At 34.9% G+C, this 18,961-nt stretch overlaps 1 protein-coding gene across 1 annotated transcript in view; it reads right to left on the bottom strand.

Moving 5' to 3' along the window:
• Positions 1-18,961, bottom strand: part of LOC111043397 (protein tweety) — a 91,811-nt gene that overhangs the window by 31,738 nt on the left and 41,112 nt on the right. Inside the window, exon 4 of the mRNA XM_039435159.1 lies at positions 846-1,063. Within this exon, the coding sequence (XP_039291093.1) occupies positions 846-977 (132 nt within the window). The 5' untranslated portion in view covers positions 978-1,063. The remainder of the gene's footprint in view (positions 1-845; positions 1,064-18,961) is intronic.

Genomic DNA, 18,961 nt, shown 5'->3' with positions numbered 1-18,961 from the left:
ATTATTATTATTATTATTATTATTATTATTATTATTATTAATTTATAAGGAACCTTGGAGCTAGCCCTCGAATTACACTCACTGGAAAACCCCAACACCCCTACTTCCTTTGTAGCATATAATGGAGGCATAGCTTTATTACTAGTAGTTCTGTGAACAATAGATTTAAATTTTTAATTATACATTGTTATTCTGTCTATTTTTATGTTTTGACTTGGCCTGTATGCTCTTTTTTGGCTCAATAAAATGAATTTGAATTTGAATTTGAATAGACCTCGCGCTCAGTAAGTTACATTGACCTGTTGTTATGTTTTCTCAAAAATTAATAATTTATAAATTTAAAATGTCTAGAAAAAATCCTAAATAAACATAGAGCTTTCTGACCTATCGTACCATGACGTGTCGTCCGGAATGCGAGTGTGAGCGCTGTTATCAGGTCTGGCTGTAACTGTCTACAAAGTTGATGGAAAGATACATTTTCAAGATGTTCGATGTTTTTGAACGGGTAGTATTATAGTCCACTAGACAGCTGATTTATGATGAAAAATTATTCTAGTCTGATTTTTACGGTAATATTGGCGTATGAAGAGGCTCCTTTTTCCTTTTATATTATCCTTGAAATGCAAAATTTCCAAAAACCTTGTATATCCGTCGACGCGCAATTTAAAAAGGAACATACCTGTCAAATTTTATGAAAATCTATTACCGCGTTTCGCCGTAAATGCGCAACATATAAACATTTAAACATTAAGACAAATGCCAAAACTCACTTCGCTCGGTCAATAATTATCTCGTCCTATTCTTGTCCTGAAGAGTAGAAAATATTTTGATAAATGATAATTTACCTCTAGATAGATGTCAGAGTCGGGGTCGAATGTGGAGTTGACCAGATGCAGACTGATGTTGACATGGGGGAGGGCGTGGAAGAAGCGGGCCAGGGGGGGTGGCCGGTAGTGCACCCCCTCTTCCCCCCGCATCCTGCTTATGCTCTTCACGCCTATCCTGACTGCTCCAAACACACAGCCACGTCAAAAACTGTTCTATCCCACAACATGCTTCCAACCTGCAACACAAATACAAATTAATTAAAATTAAATCTATTGAACCTAAACAGCATAAATTACATAAAGGCCAAGCAAAAACATCAAACAGTGAACAATAACAAGACAACAAAGTACTATCAGAGACTAAGTTAGTAATAATAATCTATAGTAAGTTCCACGTGGCAGTGAAGAAAGATAGCAGAACAACGTTGCTGATCCTCTGTTTTGTCAATGCTTTCTATAGATAAATAAAAATAAATAAATAAATAAATAAATAAAATAAAATAAAGTGATTAAATAAATAAATAGAATAGATGGTAGCTGGTACAGGTTTATTGACGTAATATCAACTGTTCATTGTCGTGTAAAATAATCAATTATATTTTATTAAGTAAGAAATTATATTATTCAATTATTTCATAATGAATTTTCATAATTAATACGAAATATGTTGTTAGTTGATTGTTAATTCTACATTGTTAAAAGACGATCTGGAAACAGAGTAAATCGAGAAAGAGATAGCGCTATCCACTTTGTTGAATGATACACAAGGATAGCAATACCATTGCTAATCAAAAACTGCCATTATAACGTGGACCTCACTATAGGTATCGTTACTCATCTTTAATCTATGGTATTTTATATACTCGACTATAAAGACAAAGCCACACGAAGCGTTTTTTTCAGGCATGTTCAGAGGGGTCGGCAGGTCAGGAAGCTCTCCGATTGGCTGATGGGGATGACGTTCAGGAATCATCACTGATAATCCGTCAGCCAATCGGAGAGCATCCTGCCCTGCCGACTCGTTAAAAACGCCTGAAAAAACGCTTCATATGGCTTGGCCCTAAAGCTATAACTAAAACTATATAAGAGCAGTTGATAACAAGCATTGGTTAGTGAAATGACAGAGAAATGTGAAATTGATTGTGAATCATAATAATTATTATTGTGAAATTGTAAAATCACAGATAGGAATTACTGATATATTGCATTAATTCAAATGTTAATGAATTAATAATTATTATTTACAGCATTTAATTTGGATTTTCGTTTAATAATAATTATTGTGAGATTGAAAAAACAGTTATGAAACATAGTTCCAATGAGTTCAACATTGTTATCAGAGATGTTAGAGACCTGTTTCACAACTTGTAGATGTGAATAAGTTTCATTCTTCTGATAAATTCTTCAAATGAAAATAAGTTTCATAAGTTGTGATCAAACTTCAATATGTAGCTTCTTAGTAATGCGACTTCTCGTTCTTCTGCCCCTTCTTCAGTAATGCACAATAATAATTGCAATCATTGTAACTAACCATTTCTGAATGAATTCAACACTATTTTAGCTAATACTGAAAGATACACATTGAGAAATTGAAAAAAATTGTAACATTACAGATCATATCAGATCATAACATTACAATAGCAATGAATTCAACACTTGTTTCAGAGATAATGAAGAATTTTGCCACAATAAATTGGTACAGAACGTTGTCTAGTTCCACTCTACGTGAATTCCTATATTCACAAAGTTAGGAGTTTTACAATCATTTCATTCGAAAACTGATCAGAGCTGAAACAGCTTGCCCCCTTTGCATGATGAGGATTGACTGGCAAGAGCTAAAGAGAGTTTTAAGATTCTCCAAAGTCAGAAAAGGTTGAGGAAAGTGGCCTAGACTGAGTAGAGGGAATCGATTGATGTAGAAGGATTTTTAGAACAGAATAGAATATCGAAGAAATGAATTTATTGAAAAATATGCAAACAAGAACGTGTAACGAGAGGTCAAATTATACATAAGTACACAATCATGCATGGTTATATTATACAGCAAAATGAACAAAAGAAAATTAGGGTAGATCACAAGTGTATTCGATCATTGTTTCTCGAACCATGTTCTTGTGGATTGGTATTGACAGTTCACAAGTGTATTTCACAATCTAAAAAAAAGATATTGTAAATATTGTTGTCATAAACCCAAAACAGCTCAATCGAATTCCGAACGACACAAATAGAGAAAATAGATGGTTATGAAAAAAAATCGTATTCTTTCTACCTAGTTAAGGGAAAATAGATTCAGACTTTCCATCACTGTCACAGGTTGATTCTTTTTCTTTCGAATCTTCTTTTTTCTCCCATCTTAGAGAGAATGCAACAATAAGAAATGTATTAGAATGCTTTATAAGGTAGCTACAGGTTCAGGTTGACGTTCTTTCGCCAGAAACAGAAAAATAAGCAAAGAACGGAGAGAGGTGAATACAATATGAGGAAAAAGGAAAACCGAGGATGAGTCCGGAATGTGATGGAGGGTAAGAAGAACAGAGACGATTATATGGAAGAGAATATGAAGGAGAGAGAAGGAATTCGGTGGTAAGGAAGACAAGTGCATACGAGTGAGCACAAGTAGAACTGAGAATATAAGTGAATACAATGAATTCAGAAGCGACGAGAAGCAGTTTCCTTCAACAATGTGACGCGATTATTGACTGAGGACGGATCAGATGGAGGGCGACGAAGAAGACCACAAAAAAGAACAATAAGGCAGATGAAACGAAAAAGGATATCAAGAAAATGGGATGAGACGAAAGCCCAGAAGACAACAGAAATAAGATGAATGAAGTGTAGTAGGAGAAGAACAAGACAGAAGAAGAGCAACTGAAAGAAGAAGGAAGAATATGATGAATAAACTGATGATGAACATTGAAGAAGAAAATAAAGATAGGGGTGGGAGAGACAGAGGGAGGTGGAAGAACGAGGGAAGAGGTGGAGGAGGTTGGGAACAAGACAGAAGCAGAAAGAAAAAGAAAAGGGGAAGTAGGAGTACTGGAGAAGGTTGGAGAAGGTGGTGGAGAAGGGGAGAAAGGAGAGAGACAAAGAAGAGAGAAGGAGAACAATATAACGGAGTAGAAGTAGAAAACGAATACAGGAAGAAGAGAACAGAAGATAGGATTAGAAGGGATAAAAAAGAAGGCGAGCATTTTGACAAAGGAGAAAGAGGAAGAGGAGAAGATGGAGGAGGAATGAGACAAAGAATAGAAAATTATGAGTATGAAGAACAGCAAAAATATAAGGACAAAGTCCTGTTTGCAGACAAGATTTTTCTTAAGCAAACAGTATTGTATTCATTGATCTGTAATATCATTTGTGTAATGGAATTTGTCATGTAAGTGAATAAAACTTGATTTGATTTGAAATAAAAATTGAAAATACCTTCGACAGAGTAGAAGAAAATAGGCGTAGGTGCCCCCATCTTCTCCCCAGAAGAAGAGGACTAGTGAAACCAAGAGGATAGGAAGACAGGTTGATGATGAGAAGAAGATAATGAAGAAGTTTTATGAGAAGCGAAAATGAAAATGAAGATGAAAACTACGAAAAAGAAGACAGGAGCAGAAAAATGAATAGGAGGATAAGTAGATAGTTCCGACAGGGGAAGGAGGAAGAATAAAAAGAAGAATGAAAAGACAGGATAAGAATGGGGACCTTGCAAGAATATTGGAGAAAGAATAGAATAGAATGCGAGATCGCGTGAGCCGCCTTTTACGTATTTCGCGACGGCGAGACGTGATGTGAAATCTTCCGATCCGAAAAGTCACTCACTTCTGACTTCTCTTCCAATAGAACTTGTTCCTAGCTCACGATTTGTTGGTCGTACGAACTTGGTTCCACTACTACATACTACAACAATTCCCTTATGGCACACACTCCTGCACTCGCTCTCTCCATCAATAACTTCCATAGATAGGCACGAGAAGAATGGACTGGTGTGTTCCAGCACACACAATTATTGTCCCAGTTGTGTTCAATCTCTAGCGAATTTCGATGGGAGGAAGAGTTTTGCTCGATGGAACGAGGAATGAAGAAAATAACAGAGGAAGTTATTGAGCATTGAGAGAACATGGAAGAGGAGTACTATAGAACAAACGTAATGAAAATTGGTATTGATGAAGAAACTTGATAAAAGTTTATATTAAAGAAAAAAGTTTTTTTAAATCTAGTTTGATTTGGAGGTAGAGTTGCGGCAAGTTTGTAGGGTAATTGGGTATTCTATTTTTTCGTCACTGGTTGATTCAAAAATACATTTATTGAGAAGCATATATGACATGAGATTTCCATTATACAATAGGGACTCTCAATAAACTTCCATTTTAAAACGATTTCTTAACATAAAAACGAAATGCTGAGTTGTTGAGCTGCTCTCCTATTGATTTGATCATACGTATCCTTTCAATACTTGGAATACCTACCATTCTATATTGTTTTGGATCAGCCATCTCATGTATCAACTTGACATACAAAATCAACCAATCAGATACTTGGATCTTCGACCAATCGTAAAATAGAAACTTTCACTCATTTTACTACATAATCCTCCATTTTGTGCATTACATCCGCCATTTCGTGTTGTTATAATGACATACTCAACCAATTAGGAGCTTTGATCTCATAGACCAATCAATAAATATGGTATCACCTCCTACTCTTATATATTGACTATTATACTATTAACTACTTTATTATCTAATATCCATCTGATCTCATCTACTTTATTGTTGATGACATACAACACTACTCTTTTTGATACACGATAGATCCTATATCCTCTAACACACACCATTTCGGATATTCAACTAACAATTTCAAGTGAAGAAACTGACATACAACGAAATAGTTGTTTGGATTGTCAGAGTTGTCAGATAACGCGTTAAAGCTGCGTTTACACCAAAGTTATTAACAAAATATTTATTTCTCCGTCCTTATAGATTCTATTATATTGAACATAACTTATCATACACATGATGATCAAATGTGTTTGTCAAGTTCCGTTCAATCTGATAGAATCTATAAGGGCGGAAAAATAAACATTTTGTTAATAACTTTGGTGTAAACGCAGCTCAACAATCCTAGATTAAAGCCGGGACACTTTTAACCAATTATGTGGGCATCATCCGATCATCCAGCAAAAAAGTTATATGTAATCCAATTAATAGTTACAGCTTATCTCATAAAACAGGAATTCGTTTTCCAATTCATGAAACTTAAGAATCTCTAACCACTTTTCAGAAGCAGACACTTCGTTACAAATTCACACATTCAAGAAGAGATCCATTCCAATTCCTTTCCAAAACAAAACAAGACGACGACTGTAGCAGCGTTATCAGCTGCTCAGCTTTCCATACTTGGGTTATCATTACTAATATGGAGGAACTGTCTCTTCAACAAACACAAGCCATGTAAGCTCCACACTCCACACTCCTCACTATAGTACAGTCGGCAAAGAAGCGACACGGGTTTGTATGGGGAGCAAGCTAAAATCCTGGGATGTGTGTCGTGTCTCAATTATAGCTCTATATTATATTTCTATCTCAGTTCTATATACTATATTTATAGTTGATTGTATACTTCCATCTCAGTCGTATGCTTATGGCTGATTCTCATCCGGTTAAACAACGGAACTGTTCGCTGATTTGTATGGGAAGTGATTCCTTTGAATGCAAAAGGAATAGACTGACAAAACGGATGGGTCTCCTCGACAATCTCCATTCTCCCATTCTCCATTCCACAAACAGGATTAATTTTCCTTTGTTCTGCTTCGGGCGAGTTTTCTCACTCTCTCTCTCTCTCTCTCTCTCTCTCTCTCTCTCTCCTCTCTCTCTCTCTCTCTCTCTCTCTCCCTCTCTCTCTCTCTCTCTCTCTCTCTATTATCATCATCCCTTCCTTCCCGTACCATTTGAGCCACAGGGAATGTGGAAACAACGAATTTATCGTCGAAAGAGACGGGAAGACAACTGAAACTCAGCTGGAAAAATCACTGCGATATTACAACCATTGTCTTGTCACGATCCCATTATCTCGTGTTTATTTACTATTTCCAATATTCCAATCATATCAACATCATCATCTCTGAGCTTTGTTGGTTTTTGTTGATTTTTGTGGAAATTGTTCAGAATTCCATAAAGTAGAAGTAGGTGATAGTAAATCTGGGATCAATGTAAAAGTATCTTTAATGTCAGAGCATGATCTACAAACAATTTCTGACCAATTACATAATCATTGTATAAATCATACTCATGACCAATTTAAATAAAATATAAATCTCAGTACCCTTTTATGAAATTTTCAATGTCCGAAACATGTGATAAAATAATTTAAAATGGTACTGAGATTTATTTTTCATTTATATTAGAAGTAGTCCTAAAGAAAAAATACAATATCATGACCAATTGTAAACGCATATCATACCAATTGTATACCCAATTGATACTAGAATCGAGAAATCTAAAAACATGAACCATCTTGAGTTGCTTATGAGTGTAATTTTGTAATTGGTCTGCTCGTATTTCTATTACAGTTGTCAGAAAAGGAATTTGGAATGTCGAGAGAATGGAGAAGCTGAAACCCCTGTAAATCTACAACGTTATAATCTAATTCAAGTATTTAGTTTCTTTCTGGTACCAGAGTCTTACACAGTAGATAATCTTTTATATTATTATGTACTATTCACTATTTTTTCTTTCCTTGCCCTATTACCATAGGTAAGTAAAGTATTGCTTTCCAAAAAAAAATTAAGGTACCCTGATTTCAAGTTTTCTATACGTTTCAAGGTCCCCTGAGTCCAAAAACATGATTTTTATGTATAATGTTTACTATTTGAATAACTCATTTTTATTATCTAGTCTTGAAATGGAACAAATGATCATATAAAAAATACAATATCATAGTATCTAGAACAATTATTCAAGTTCTGGCTGAGTTACCAAGACTCCAAGAAGTCCCTTACTTGTGAAAGTCCTTGTAAAGAATGTGAAGGGTTGAAATGAGAATGAGCCGATTTCTCGGATGATTTTTCAACTTGGCTGCAAATTGTCACTTCTACTGAAAGACAAATGGAGGAGACATTTAAGCTAGACATGGTGGACGAAAGCACGATTTTTCTGGGAAGTCCAATGTCCAATGTTAAGAAGATGTTTGCGAAGAAAAATAGTGTATGGTGGGATTCACTTCAAACTGTCAGCATTGTTTAAATGGCGAGCATTGATGCTATTAATGAGGAATGGTGACAGTTTGAAGTGGGTCTCATTCATTGTAGCTGAAAGGAAGGGTGGTGGCGGTGAAGTTGAGATTGAAATGATAGCGAGTGACAGCCTGGTCATGGCCAGCCTGAGCCAATTCCCCAAACACTAGATTGAACTATCAAGACGACCACCAACACAAATTCACAGGGTATGGCTAGGGTAGGTTGTTTTATAGGAACGGAAAATGTAGAAGGTGGAATGAGGAAGAAATAAAGATAATGGAGAAGAGTAGGAGTGAAAGGAACAGAATAAGAAGGAAAATATAGAAAAAGAAGCTCGGTGGAATGGGGAAGGTAGAAGACGGAAGACAGAAAGAGTAGAAATAGAGAAGAGTGGAAGAATGCTGAAACGCATAGAGTTGATAGGTATAGTTCATATGAGAAACGTTGATAGAATGAATAAAATATGGAGATGATGGAGGAGGAATGGAAACAGGAGAAACGAAATAAGTAAGTAGTGACAGAGAAAATAGAAAAAGAGTGAGGAGGAACCGGAATCAAAAATAATTGGGGAAAGAGAATAGATTAAGTTGGAACAGAGACGAGTGAGAGAGTATTGATATGAAAGTTGAGAATCAATAGAAAAGAAAGTGAAGGAGGAGAAAGAAAAGGATCCAGGAGAAAGAGAATAAATGGAGTAAAACTTGGGAGGAAGAATGAAAATGACGGAGGTGAGATAGGAGAAAGAGATTGGAGTATAAGATCAATAAAAAAGAAGAATAATTAGAGGTATGAGAAATAGCAAAATGTAGAGAGAGAGAGAGAGAGAGAAATAGAGAGATATGGACAAGGATGAATAAAATTTATAACAGAATAAGATGCGAGAAGGATAAGATGTAAGGAGATAAAAAAGATAGGATTATAAAATAAAACACCCACAGGAGATGGAAGAAAATGAGACAAACTAAATTAAAAGTGGAAAAGGGGGATGAAAAGGGGAAGGCGGGGCTTGATGAGGAGGTTGAGGAGGAGGAGAAGGAAGAGGAGGTGGAAGAGAAGAAGGATAAGAAGAGGAAGAAGAAGAAGAAGAAAAAGAAGAAGAGGAGTAACATCTATTCACCAAGTGTGGAGTGCAGATGATGGGAGGATATTATTTGAAGTTTGACCTGAACTCACACTCACACACACACATACACTCTCTCTCTCTCCACTATTTCCGGCGCCAGGACAGTAAACGTGGTACAGGAATACGGTATACAACACAGTCCTGTATCAAGAGAAGGAAGTAAGGTGGTGTGATCTCCATTTTATCGACTGCCCGGGGTGGAATCCGCACACTTCAAGGGCCCTTGAGAACTCTCAGGGCGATAAACAATGTCCTGCCACCTTTACCTTCACATGACTGTCCGCAACACCACTGACAATAAAACCACACAATGACATTCCAGAATAATCAATTCAGCCAGTCGGTAATTACTCAGGAATAGAAACGAGTTTGAAAAAAAAATTCCAAGTGAACTATTGTGCTTTTTGGGGAGAAAACTGATAAATTTGTTAAATAATAATGTTTTTTGAGGAAAATCTGATAGACTTGTTAAAGTATACGGTTATGAAAAAAATCTGATAAATTTGCACAATACAGTGATGAGATTCATTAACCCAGGAAATTAGCTCATGAAATGTCATTAATGGATTTGCACTAATTACTGTTTTGAACGACCGAGATATCGAACCTAAAACTATTTCTAGTTCAGGATTTATTGACTCTAGTGGATTGAAAGCTTAAACAGCAATCACCAGCAGCATTTGTAGTGGAAATGGAGCCACATGATTGGAAGTTGTAGTTAAAACCTATCAAAATTTGTTATTTGCACAATGGGCGGAGGATTCAATCTACAGCCATGAGACAATCAAACAACATCAAAGTTTGAAAAACTTAGAACCGATTTACCGAAGATAAATTTGAATTGAAAGTCCATGAGAATTGGGAATGTGCTCAAAATCAAACACAAGAGCCAAGGTTAAATTACCAAACCTCAAGCAAAAAAGACTAGTAGTTCTGTGAACAGTAGACCTCACGGAGTTTTCTCATCCACAAGATCTGATGTTACCTGTTCTAGTTGATTCAGTTGAATCAATTCACAGTTGAATCATAATTTACTCTTAAAAACTTTTATTTGTTTTCTCCTAGATCAAAAACTCACTTAAAATCAGTTCATGTTTGAATTTGTATCCCATATGATGAGTAATCCAGTTTCGTGATAATCTTTCCATCTGATAAAAATATTTCTCAACTATTTTAAACTTAATTTTTTTCAATCAAGAATATTATATTTTCTTCAGCATTATTTAGTTCAGTTAATCATTTTTCAATTTTATTTTCAATCACCTATTACATTTGTTTTTCAAATGTGAAAATATTGATACTGATGGACACACATCATAAAAAATAATGAAACCCTACCTTGTAGAAATAGACACGGTCAGACATCTGTGTAATGCGTATTTGAGGTATTTGCGTATCTAAGGAAATGTGTATTTTAATTGAATTCACCACATTTTCAATTCCAAACTGTATTCGAAATCAGCCAATTAATATCCAAACCCATCATGCAATCTACAGCAACTAATATTCAAAGATAATATCACCCTTGTGAACAGTACTAGCCAATACCTTGGAGCGTTGGTGCTAAGACACGTAATAGCGGATTAATACCGGTATGAATATGCAAGCGACCAGAGTACTGAGTGTCCAGCAAGTACCCGGCTTAACATTAATTATTCACAAAAACAAGGAGCGAGTAATTGCAGTTGTGAATGAACGTGGCCACCCCTGAGAGCTGAGACAGTCGCGCCAGACCTCCGATCGATAACAGCAAAGTTTTCAGACGGAAAAACGGCAGCAACCGGGAAAAGCGGGAAAGCGGAAAAGCATTAGCATAATTGCCCCTGAAGTCACCTGGATTATATGCAGAAGGCGTATGAACTCACACAATGCCACTGCCACCTTTACCTTCACATGACTGCCCGCAACACCATTGCCAGACAATAAAACCACACAATGACATTCCAGAATAATTAATTCAGCCAGTCGGTAACTACTCAGGAATAGAAACGAGTTTGAAAAAAGAATTCCAAGTGAACTATTGTGCTTTTTGGGGAGAAAACTGATAAATTTGTTAAATAATAATGTTTTTTGAGGAAAATCTGATAGACTTGTTAAAGTATACGGTTATGAAAAAAAATCTGATAAATTTGCACAATACAGTGATGAGATTCCAGGTCTAGCTGATGAAATGTCATTAATGGATTTGCACTACTTACTATTTTGAACTAACGAGATACCGAACCTAAAACTATTTCTAGTCCAGGATTTATTGACTCTAGTGGATTGAAAGCTTAAACAGCAATCACCAAGCAGCATTTGTAGTGGAAATGGAGTCACATGATTGGAAGTTGTAGTTAACCTATCAAAATTTGTTATTTGCACAATGGGCGGAGGATTCAATCTACAGCCATGAGACAATCAAACAACATCAAAGTTTGAAAAACTTAGAACCGATTTACCGAAGATAAATTTGAATTGAAAGTCCATGAGAATTGGGAATGTGCTCAAAATCAAACACAAGAGCCAAGGTTAAATTACCAAACCTCAAGCAAAAAAGACTAGTAGTTCTGTGAACAGTAGACCTCACGGAGTTTTCTCATCCACAAGATCTGATGTTACCTGTTCTAGTTGATTCAGTTGAATCAATTCACAGTTGAATCATAATTTACTCTTAAAAACTTTTATTTGTTTTCTCCTAGATCAAAACTCACTTAAAATCAGTTCATGTTTGAATTGTATCCCATATGATGAGTAATCCAGTTTCGTGATAATCTTTCCATCTGATAAAAATATTTCTCAACTATTTTAAACTTAATTTTTTCAATCAAGAATATTATATTTTCTTCAGCATTATTTAGTTCAGTTAATCATTTTTCAATTTTATTTTCAATCACCTATTACATTTGTTTTTCAAATGTGAAAATATTGATACTGATGGACACACATCATAAAAAATAATGAAACCCTACCTTGTAGAAATAGACACGGTCAGACATCTGTGTAATGCGTATTTGAGGTATTTGCATATCTAAGGAAATGTGTATTTTAATTGAATTCACCACATTTTCAATTCCAAACTGTATTCGAAACCAGCCAATTAATATCCAAACCCATCATGCAATCTACAGCAACTAATATTCAAAGATAATATCACCCTTGTGAACAGTACTAGCCAATACCTTGGAGCGTTGGTGCTAAGACACGTAATAGCGGATTAATACCAGTATGAATATGCAAGCGACCAGAGTACAGAGTGTCCAGCAAGTACCCGGCTTAACATTAATTATTCACAAAAACAAGGAGCGAGTAATTGCAGTTGTGAATGAACGTGGCCACCCCTGAGAGCTGAGACAGTCGCGCCAGACCTCCGATCGATAACAGCAAAGTTTTCAGACGGAAAAACGGCAGCAACCGGGAAAAGCGGGAAAGCGGAAAAGCATTAGCATAATTGCCCCTGAAGTCACCTGGATTATATGCAGAAGGCGTATGAACTCACACAATGTCACTGCCACCATAATACAATGATGGGCTTCCCTTGATAAGAGCAACCATCACAAAAACTTTGGTCGTGTGCTAGATAACTTCAAGTCAAAGATCGTTATTATCGTTGAGAAAATCGTTCATCAGTTAGACCTTTTCGAGGATTTACATTTCTTGAAAGTTATTCTAATGAAAATACCTTTTGATCAATACAAAAATCATCTTTTTATTTTGTCCTAGCATTTTATCAGGTGTTCAGCTTTGCATAGATGTAATAGTTAACGTTTTGTCAGGACTAATCATAAACATCACGAAATAGAAATAGAAAGTGCCTTTGTTCTAATAGGGAAATTGGTGTAAGTAAACAATTAAAAAAAGGGTACTTGGATTTTTATTCCTTGATACATAATTGTTATTATATAATATCCATTTTTCGCTCCTCTTCACCCTTCATTCCTTACTTTTATAGCCTCTACCAGGGACCAGCCAATAGAATAGCATAGAATTGAATAGAATAGATTTTATTCCTTTAAGCATAAATATTACAGAATCGGAAACGTCACAATGTTCAAAAAATATATGGAGAAACATAGTTGACTAGGTACTTTTCCTCTTTTCTTTATTTTCAGCACACCTCACTATGAAGCCTCACTATGATTTCTTTTATGTTGAATTGAATAAAATTGATCGATTGGATGGATTATATTGAAACTAGCCGTCAGGCTCGCTTCGCTCGCCATATCCGTCTATCCGTCTCGCTTCGCTCGCCTGCATTTTTCATTTGAGCATTTTTATCATATGTTAGGACGATCCAGTCGGGGGTCCAGACTAAACGGATATGGCGAGCGAAGCGAGCCTGACGGCTAGTAATATAATATTCCCAGGAATAGCTCTGATTGAAGTAGCAGTGCCCAATCAATTTTTCCGCGATAAATGCATTTCAATCTTCAACTTGGTGCAAACCCAACAAAGTCAACTCAACTTAATGCCAACCTGACAAAATTATTAATTTAGTTATCAGTTAACAACTGTTTCAAAGAGGTACTCTCTCTAGATTATAGTTCTATATTAACATATGGTAAGGACATTTTTCAATTATAATTAAGAGATTGGAATAAGAAGAATATACATGCTAAAAGACGAACTTTAAACCCTTAAAAACCACCCTTAGAGTTAAAATATTGCCAAAAGATTTCTTAGTGCGCCTCTAAAGGGCCAACTGAACATACCTACCAAATTTGAACGTTTTTAGTCCGGTAGATTTTTAGTTCTGCGAGTGAGTGAGTGAGTGCCATTTCGCTTTCATATTATTGGAAATTTTATAAAAATGAATTCCATTAATTCATTTATTTCTGCATTATAAATGACAATGCAAAAAATTATATGATTGCAAAAATCTACAATAATATATTCGAGTTAGGAAGTACTACATTTGCATATACTTTTCATCAACCCTGAGCAACACGACAGAAGCAATAACTCAAGAGCCTTTCAATTCAATTGATTGTAAAGAATCTCCTACACTGAGCAAGTAGTAAATTGCACGTCTCTCAAGACTTCCAGGTATAAAATATACAGATTATGGCTGACCAATGTAATTAAAGCCACGATCATTGAGCACCTGTCACTATCCTTGGCAATTTATTTGATTGCCAATTTTCAATAGCCGAAGCAAAAATAACCGCCAGGTACAAGCTCGAGACAATCGGTAAGTTATGGAGATAAATTCAATTAGAAATAAAATAGCATGACTGGAATGAATGGACAGGATAATATAGTAGACGCTGTGCTACGAGATTAAGTAAAAGCTATATAATTATAATGTTTGAAAAAAAATTTTTTTCGAAATCCGTGAGAATTTAAATGTTATTATGGGTAACCGAGCTATTCCAAATAAAAAATAAAAACATTGCAAATGAAAACGCTTTCAACAAATTAAAAAAACATTGCAAATAAAAACGCTTCATATTAGTTTTTTGTCTTTTGAATTGAATAGGTATTGCTTTCAATATTATAGTATCACACAGTCATAGTAAACCTATTAATATATTCACATTGTTCAATAATTTTAAATTAACTCATCATAAACTTTATATATCAGAAAATTAACTATTTGAGCTTGGATTTAGATTGTTTATTGTTGACATATTATGTAAGACAAGCATTTATATATTTTCAAATTCCTATTTACTGTAAAAAATAGATATTAATGGTAAAACAATGCCATCAATAAATTATAAATAATTCATGCAGCAATGCAAAACTATGAGTGAATAGTATATTCCAGTGGCAAAATTAATCAATGAATACAATGAACAATATTATTTCCAAGCAATAGTTCAAGAGTTTTTTCAAGGCAGTAAAATTCAAATATTTTGTACAATCTTATAGGTTTATTGGGGACAAACATTGAATGAAATCGTACTCCATTTTTGGGACGAGATGATTCAAAACAACTAGACCAACCAATCACGAACGAATAATATTCAGTGCTATACTCCCACTGGTTTATGAAAAATAAATCACGCGATTTTTTGTTGAGCGGAGCGGTGTCAACCAATAAGATTCCAGTATACAACTCAGTTTAGTAGTCTATGCAGTGCGAATTTCTCCACTGGCAACACAAATTCTGAAAAATACTTCAGGTAAAAGACTAATTTTATTTTCTGTATCCACCTCTCATTCTCTTTTTCTCTCGCTTTCAGTCTCCTCCCTCTCTCTCTCAGTTTCTTTCGTGATTATGCATATGTAAGTGAGAGAGTGACATGAGTGTCTCTATCAGGGCGATGACATCTTAAACTTTCAACAAACTCTGCCAAAATTATATTTCATCTCACAGCTTCAGGCCTACAAACTCTCTCAAAACCGAGCACTTCACAGAATATCTCTCTGTTAAGAAGTTAGCACTGAATAAATTACACAACAACGCCACAATGATAAGAATGGCTCACCAAACTTGATAACAGAAATTTCAACGAATGCACAATTTGAAAGCTTTTGAAACTTGGAGATGATTGGAATACTTCATTGAGTTTAAGCGGAAGTGCTCATCACGAGTTAGCAACTTCTAGAACAAACTCACGAGACAAGCAGGCTTTTAACAGAAATTCCGGTTAATACGTCAGTCTTAAGATAACGAAAAGTATGGACTCATGTTGTTTAGATGCCTTTATAAGACGAAATTATCTGAAGAGTACATTGATTCATTAATGAACTTAATACGAGTAAAGCTTACAAACAAGGTGTAGAGTTCCCATCATAAGTTCCTACATTATCGTTACAACAAACCCCGCATAAGTTGTATAACTTATAAACTTTTCCTTTTCTGATGTACCGTACTACTACAAACATGTGAAACAAATTTGTTGTAATTTGAACGGGCTTCAAAAATGAATAAATATTGACAGAATCCTTCAAGTTGAAAGGGTGGCTGATTAAGGCCAGCTCCTTTAATCAACAGTTATGAGCAATATTCCTGGTGGTTCGGAGACCACCTCAACTTAAGGATCGTTAATCTTTGACCATAATCCCTTGGATGTCCTACCAAATAACAAATCATTCCCAGCAAAAAAGCAGACTTTATGTCTACAAGATGAGCTATTTTTAAAATGCAGGAAAAAGTCAAGAAGACGGTGTTCTTTATTAAACAAACCAAATCAGTCAAGAAAGAGATGAAGTGAATGATACTTTAATAAAAGAATAGGATATTGCCAAAATGAACAGTCACCAAAAGAATATAAAACTCTCCTTAAAATAAAAGGAAATCTCTCTTGATATTCCTCCTATATCTCCAAGAAAATATTTTTAGAAAGAGAAATAATACATATAGAACAATAAACAAAGCCGGGAGATTCTATCATAAAAACTGGAAACATTTTTGACAAAAATAGATGGTTATCTCAGCTCTGTGAAGGCAAACACGAAGTTGATGTTATCTTTCAAATACTATACTATTTATAAATTTGTAAGGCTTCTATACAAATTTTGGTGCTACCGATTATATTTTGAGATTAATTACGACATTCAACTGTATTTTATGGACCATTATTCGGATACAAGCCTCCAGAATTTATTTTTTATTTCCGCCATAATAATTAGATGACTACCTATATAATATTATGTTTATTTCCTCAGTAATGATCGGAAGCCTTCTGATACAGAAAAAAAACATATATTTTATAGAAACAGACAGCAGGTTATTTTTAAAGACGAAGATGCAAATTAAAGTGTCATTTGACGTTGGAAACAGCCCAGGCAGAAAGCGAAGTAGTAGTTTGGAGTCTAACCGAGAATATAAGTGCCTTTTAAAACGCTTACGGCAATAAGTTATGGTTTAATTTAGTTGAAATACTGCCAGGCAAAATAAAAACACTTTTTATCGCAGTATAAAATCTCTTCGGTCCGTTAAGATGCCAAATAATTGAGTGGATGACTAATAATTATCACATTGAGAGTAAATCAGCTATTGGAACACTATAATCTCCAGTTTCAAATCTGGTAGGCAACCTTAGAATTCATAGATTCAGATTATAGGTTTCATTTAAAGTCAAACTTAGTTGCTAAACTATACTAGAAGTTTGATGAAAGCTGTCTATTGAAACAACTTAAGGAGTTCCTAAACTATACTCTAATTAATAAAACTTGTGTAATGTTAAGCCTAAGAAACTATGCTAAACTTCAGATTTTACAATATACAAGTTTCTTTGATTCGAGTTTGGAGTAGCATTTTAATGAAATAATAAGTGCAGACTACTGTGGTTTCGAATTATTTTTCAAAAAGAATTCATTGTGTTCAATGTTCTTGTATAATTCTCAGTACATTCAAGTATTCTGCAGAATAGATGTAGATGAAAGAAGTATGGTGGTGCCTGTATGAGAAGGAAGAAAAGTGGAAACTGAATTGCAAATGGCAGACCAGCAAAATTTCAGCGTTGTGTTTTAGTGAGCACTGGCAGCGGAGTGAACGCTAAAGTAAAGTAGAAAATCGAACTGAACTCATCTGAAGAGATTTTTTTGTGGTATCCTATGAAAAGTAACGCTTCTACTATATAGCATGCAACGTTTCAGAGGTTAAGGCTAGGGCCACACGAGCGCACATAGTGCGTCCGTTGCAACTTACTTTTTGCGGCCGTCGCCAATGACACCACACGAGCGTTGAGTGTGGTGCGAAAACGTCAGTTGACTTTAGGCAATTGAACCAGACGAAGCAATAACTTTTTCGCCACACTTGATGTAATGAGCTGGTTTACGTGCGTCATATGGAGGCCGAAAGTGATTGTTTTCCGACCAGGCCGGTAAAACTTTACGGCCCTAGGGCTGTAAAATGACCTTGAATAACAGCTGATCGTGTCCGATCTCACAAAAATCATAGAGATCTCATAATGACTGTAATAATCTATATAATTATGTATCGTGAATCGCGGTATTATGTCTATGATATATTTTATAAATTACTGTTTCATAATTTAATATTTGTTATTGTGTTTTTGATATCAAACAATAGAATACGATGATATCTCCATAGCCTCAACAATATACTTAATGTTGGTTGCATTGTCCATTGTCAGAAAGGAACGTATCGCAAGTATTTAAAAGTGAAGAATCGAATTTGAAATCAAAGTACAATAATTGTATCAATATTTAAAAGTGAGGTAGAGTAATAATTGTTTCTTTTTTATTATCGAATTCCACTTCTTAATGCAATACAATCAACAATAATAATAGGAAAATACAGCAGAGATCTCAAGTTTAAGGTAAGCCTTACTCAGCCTTGACTGAAAAATTCCTAGTAATTTTTCCGTAATTCATTATTAAAACTTTTAGTTAATTTTTATTCAATATTAAACCATATAGAGAAAACATTAGGCCCACTCAAGATTGAATCTTCGAATGTTTTCTCTATGATTTAACTATTTTCAGAGCAATATTTTGTTGTGAAAGCGGCTTCAAGTTTGCCGCTATACACTACATTATAGTAGCCTACTTACGTTAACTGACTTACAGGCTTCTTCGATCAAAAATATGCAATGGCCGAGAGCGTAAAGGCGTAATACATCAGAACTCAAAGCTCAGTGAATTTCAAACATGATCTAGGTTTGAACCTCGGTCAGTGACATTTTTTTTTGTCGATGAATTTCGACTTTTATTAGCTATTTTTTATATTAGTTACCGTAATTTAAATTTCAATCAATTTTTAAGATATATTTTGAGACAAAACTGTGAAATATGCAATTATATTAATTTTTCAATCACATTATTTCAAAATAGTAATGAAAATTCTATTCATTCATCTATCCATGAGATATTGCACCAGGCGCAAAG

The sequence above is a fragment of the Nilaparvata lugens genome, chromosome 8, assembly GCF_014356525.2.
Source record: "Nilaparvata lugens isolate BPH chromosome 8, ASM1435652v1, whole genome shotgun sequence".
Lineage (NCBI taxonomy): Eukaryota > Metazoa > Arthropoda > Insecta > Hemiptera > Delphacidae > Nilaparvata > Nilaparvata lugens.
This window is presented reverse-complemented; position numbering and strand designations above follow the sequence as displayed.